Source organism: Rhagoletis zephyria, unplaced genomic scaffold (assembly GCF_001687245.7).
Source record: "Rhagoletis zephyria isolate East Lansing unplaced genomic scaffold, Rhagoletis_zephyria_1.1 Rzeph_scaffold_08422, whole genome shotgun sequence".
Taxonomy (NCBI): domain Eukaryota; kingdom Metazoa; phylum Arthropoda; class Insecta; order Diptera; family Tephritidae; genus Rhagoletis; species Rhagoletis zephyria.
The window spans coordinates 19581-24656 of NW_016165502.1; the positions used below are offsets into that span (position 1 = coordinate 19581).

Genomic DNA, 5076 nt, shown 5'->3' on the forward strand with positions numbered 1-5076 from the left:
CCGACGATTGCTCGATCATGGCGACTGGGAATGGAATTGATGACTTGTGTTCGAAAGTAAACGGGTATCTCTCCGAGCTTTCTCGCTTCTTCACTGCAAGGAGCCTAACCCTCTCCCCTACGAAATCCTCTGCGACCTTGTTCACCACCTGGACGAAGGAGGTCAGGCTACCACAGGGAATTCACGTCGATGATACACCAATTCCGGCGGTGAATAACACCAAAATAATCGGAGTAAGCTTCGACAGTCTGGTCTCTGCGCACGCAACCGCTATTGTCAACAAAGTGTAGAGCCGCAACAAGGTCCTCAAGTCGCCAGCCGGCAGTGCTTGGGGCAAAGACTAAGGAACGTTGCTGGCAACATACAAGGCAATATGCCGGCCGGTTTTAAATTACGCAGCACCAGTGTGGTCGCCGGGGACTAGTAGGACGCAGGGGATGAAGCTCTAGATTACGCAAAATACCGCACTCCGGATAGCGACTGGATGCCTTCTGATGTCGCCTGAACACCACCTACACGACGAGGTGAAATTGCTCCCGATCGAGGAGAACAATAAAATGCTCTGCAAGCAGTTCCTTGTTGGGAGCCATAGACGTGGTCACCCAAATGGGCAGCTGCTTACAGAAGAGCGCTCGCCCAGGTACGTCAGGAGGCATCTCTACGAACTGACGGACGAAGTCCAGAGGTTCATTAACCAACCTCTGGACCCGTCAGCTTATCGGCAGTCCCTGAACGGCATTCACAGGGTGTCAGTCTCGAGTTATGTAGACTCCAGACCTGCGAATGCCGTTCTAGGCGCACAACCACCGGACATTGACGAGGCGGAGCTTCATCTACCTCGGAAGACTAGAACCACAATAGCCAAACTTCGCTGTCTACTGCAGCAGGTTAAACTCATACCTGAGAAGACTAAACGCAGATATACCAAATGAGTGTCGGGCATGCGGAGATACACCCTATGACTCGAAACATCTCTTCGTATTCCCGGAAAACCCGACAACCCTAACGCCTTAGTCCCCATGTGGACCGACCCTATCCAGGCTGCACGCTTTTTAGGGCTGCCGTTAGTGGAACTTGACGACAACGACTGAGATATTAACCAATCTGGGCGGGGTTGTTGTATCCGCTACAACAACAACACAACGTTGACGGATGAGCCGACTCGAGCGGGGTTTGGTAGCCGCTACTACAACTGCAGGAAGGATGACTACTTAGAGTTTGGACTGTGCCACACCACCTCCCCCTCCGCTCCCACCTACAAAAGCATTCTACAAATATCCGATGATTTCCCAGCAATTTCAGTAAAAATATATATTTTCCTGCCGTTTAGTCGAAAGATGCCAAAACCGGTGGAAATCTCTGCGTGACCGATATGTTAGAGAAATTAAAACCGATGCTAGCAGTGATTGGAGGCATATGGAAGATTTGAACTTTTTACAGGATTGCATGTATGTTTTTATTGAATGTATTGTAGTTTTATATATATTTTAAGTTAATTTCATTTCAATAGAACAATCAGGAAAAATTATTCATCTAACTCTTCAGCAAAATCTCGTGACACAACGAGAACTCTAAAAGAAGAGTCACAGGATGAAAACTTTTATAATAACGACAGTTTTGCATCCGAGGAAGAACCATGTAATTCATCACTAAAGAGACCTTGCGATGATGACATAGATTATATGTTTGAAGAACAAGATGTAACTGAGAGTCCAACCGCAGCGAAAACATTTTTAGTTGAAGCTTTGATAGAACCGCCAATAAATGAGCCACTAATTAGTCAGTCATATCGAAGAGCAGAACGTTCAAAACCAAGTGCTCATGCCCCGAACGCACAGGCGAAATTCGATTCTTTGGTTGGAACTTTAAATGAATACATTAAAGGGCGTATAAAGGAAAGGGAGAAAACCAACAACAGTGATTTCTTCGGGTTACTGGATACATATCTTGCAAAATTGCCAGGAACGGAGCAAGATAAACTAAAAGCTGATATTTTAATTATGGTTCTAAATAAAACAAAAGAGTGTTAAATGTTATTTTCTTCTCAGACAAATAAATCTACTGATGAAATTCATGGAATTCATTTACATTATATTGGAAATAATTCTAACTCATAGGATTTAAATATGTGCAATTTTCTATTAAATTTAAAAACGTAATAATACCTACTGTATTATATGCGCATTGGTAAATACATTAGCCGCTAATAAATGTAAGCAAATACGTAGAGTTTTTTATTTATTTTTTTTTTTAGCATCAGAGCTGTGCCAACCCACTGAAATTCGGTAAGCGTATTGGTGCATTCAGAATAAATTGTAATAGCAATGGAAGAAATTGTAAAAGAAAATAGGGCATAAGTAAAGAATACCCACCGTTTCGATAGAGAAAAACGAGGAATGGGGTCTAATATTGCGGGAATAAAAGTTGTGGAAGATATTTAGGGTAAAAGATGAAATTTTGGATTTCGAAAACTGTTAATATCTTCGAATCCAATTAACTGTTTGAAAAATTAAGCACCGCGTAACATATTTCGTTTGGTATACATATTTTGTGAATTTGTGTATGATATTTGTGGAAAAAAGAGACAATAAAAATATACGCAAAAAAAATTTGTGTTTATGGATTTTTTCCCAAAAAAATTTATTTGATTTTTCTTTTGTGTGATGTATCATATGACTACTTTATCTTTGCCTTTTACTATATATTTTGCTTTTTACGTTACCTCGACTGACCAATTCCGGCGATTTTGTTACATCATTACTTTATAATTTATTTTAACAAATTTGCGGTCATTTGTGTGGAAAGGTGTCCCCTACAAAAGGTGTTCAGCCCTTCTTCTTCGGCAACACAGAAAGGAGAATTCTACTTAGTGAGGGTTATAATTCCTAAACGCGGCCGTAGGCCGCCTACGCAGAAAGGTGTTCCCTAAAAACGATGTTCAGCCCTTCTTCTTCGGCAACAGAGAAAGGAAAATTCTACTTAGTGAGGGTTATAATCCCTAAGCGCGGCCGAAGGCCGCCTACGTAAAAATTTGTTCTCTGCAAAAGGCGTTGAGACCCTCTTCTTCGGCAATACAGAAAAGAGAATTCTACTTAGTGAGGGGTATAATTCCTAAGCTCAGCCGCCTTCGCAAAATGGTTTTCAGCCCCTATTCTTCGGCAACACAGAAAGAAGAATTCTGCTTAGTGAGGGTTATAAATATAAATTTTCTTTACACCAAAAGTACTATAACAGTGCATTCATAAGGCTACTTTTGAAGAAAAATCATTTTGAAGGGAATTTTTTCATATATTTTTTATAAAAACCAATTTTTATCAGAAATTTTAAACGTAAGGTACAAGGCATGCACACCAAAAGAAAGGTGTATTAATTTTCCTTGAAACTGCATATTAACTTTTACAAACGCTTCACTCGTTTTTGAAATATTTCGGTTTTTCAAAAATCAAATTTTGATCTTTGACCTTCGGTATCACGCTTAGGTTTAATTTCCGCAAGTAAATTTAAGTATCGTTATAATCAGCACAAAAAGCTCTATCGGCCCCTATTTTTAGTTTTTTTTTTCTAGCGAAACGGGTATTCTTTACTTGTTCCGAAAATAGCAAATGCCAAAAACAGGTAATCCCAGCTGGAGGCATTTTTTGGCAAACATCTGATAGTGCTTTTACTTATGGAACTGTACGATGATTTCAAAATCTGGGCCCGAATCGCGGCAATCGTGATCGAGTGATTACTCGTTTCGAATCGATCAAACAAAATGGCGACTGTTTTCTCCACAATACAATTTAAATGAGCGAATCATGCACTATCGAATGCCGCGATCTCAAAATGAAATTTCCTTTCGAGTTACGTTCGAATCATCACGAAATAATGGAACGGGCATATGTGTCTGTTGCAAAAATAGGTTGTTGTTGTTGTTGTAGCAGCAGTACCTCATCCTCCCGGGGTCTCGTCATGGGCCGTATTTGTCCTCGGACTCTACAAGCCTGAGGCCAGGAAAGCGGGCGGCGTCGATAGGCATTGTTGTTGTAACAGTATACAAATTCTACAAGAGTCTTTTGGGGAGTGTTGCTGGAGTGACGGTCCTTGGCCAGATATAAATCTGGGTCTTTCCTATTACGTAGACCCAGCTGTCGTGGAAAACTTTGCAGGTTGCAGTCCAAACTATTACTGACTATTTGTTATTATACACACCCAATAATTTAGCAAATCGTAGTTATCGAAATTATCGAATTAATGTCATCTATTCTCAATGGCATGTCAATACGCCATATTTTCTTGCCATTTATTACCATCGCCCAATTGTGTTTATTTTGTGCAGACAAATATTCAAAAGTTGATTGCATCTATGCAGATTTTTACGACGCGTTTGATAAGGTATCATATTCAATTTTGTTTCATAAAATAAGAAACTTTGGTACTCATTCAGTTTTCTTAAATTGGTTAGTTATGTATATACATATGTGTTCCATATTTCATGTTCATGTTGAAATTGAAAACTGCAGGTCTGCTCCGTTTGTTGCTACTTCTGGGGTGCCTCAAGGCAGTGTCCGTGGACCGCTTTTGGGTGGACTTTAGTATTCAGCCGCAGCTTGTGTTTTAAGAAAACCAGGTGGAATTAACATTTGAAACTTGGTCAGGATGTTAAGGGAGGTATCCTCTAAAACATGTATAACTAAGGTTCGAAAACTGACAGTTGTCTCTCTCGCACCGCTCCCTTAGCAGTGGCAGAGTGTTGTTTCTTTGCAAATTTACTTGGAAAAAGTGTAGCTTTGCTGTGAAATAGAAGTATAAGCTTTTGTGCAATATGTTTATTTGTATATGCATATGAAGCACATTTAACTGATGAAAACCCAAATTGTTTTTAAATTGGATGTTTACATAAATCTCATAGTAGTTTTATTTTAATTTTGAGTCCTTTTGCATTTTTTATACAGCTAAATAGCACATAAACTACGTAATTCACGTAGATGTATTAATATTTCGTTCAATATTTCGTGTAAACTGCCAGATTTCCTGCAAATACATTAGAATTTGCAAAATGAATTTCACTACTAATTGCCTACTTTGCGTACTTTT

The 5076-nt window shown here is 39.6% G+C and overlaps 1 protein-coding gene and 1 long non-coding RNA gene across 2 annotated transcripts in view; both read left to right on the forward strand.

The window, feature by feature from the left end:
* LOC108375042 (uncharacterized) overlaps positions 1-2223 on the forward strand; it is a 19159-nt gene extending 16936 nt beyond the window's left edge. Inside the window, exons 2-3 of the mRNA XM_017631118.1 lie at positions 1331-1448; positions 1511-2223. Of these exons, the coding sequence (XP_017486607.1) occupies positions 1331-1448; positions 1511-2030 (638 nt within the window). The 3' untranslated portion in view covers positions 2031-2223. The remainder of the gene's footprint in view (positions 1-1330; positions 1449-1510) is intronic.
* Positions 2224-4230: 2007 nt separating this feature from the next.
* LOC108375040 (uncharacterized) lies at positions 4231-4837 on the forward strand. The gene is made up of 3 exons (XR_001849116.1): positions 4231-4439; positions 4503-4650; positions 4720-4837. It is a non-coding gene; the product is annotated as an uncharacterized LOC108375040 (long non-coding RNA).
* Positions 4838-5076: the final 239 nt, after the last annotated feature.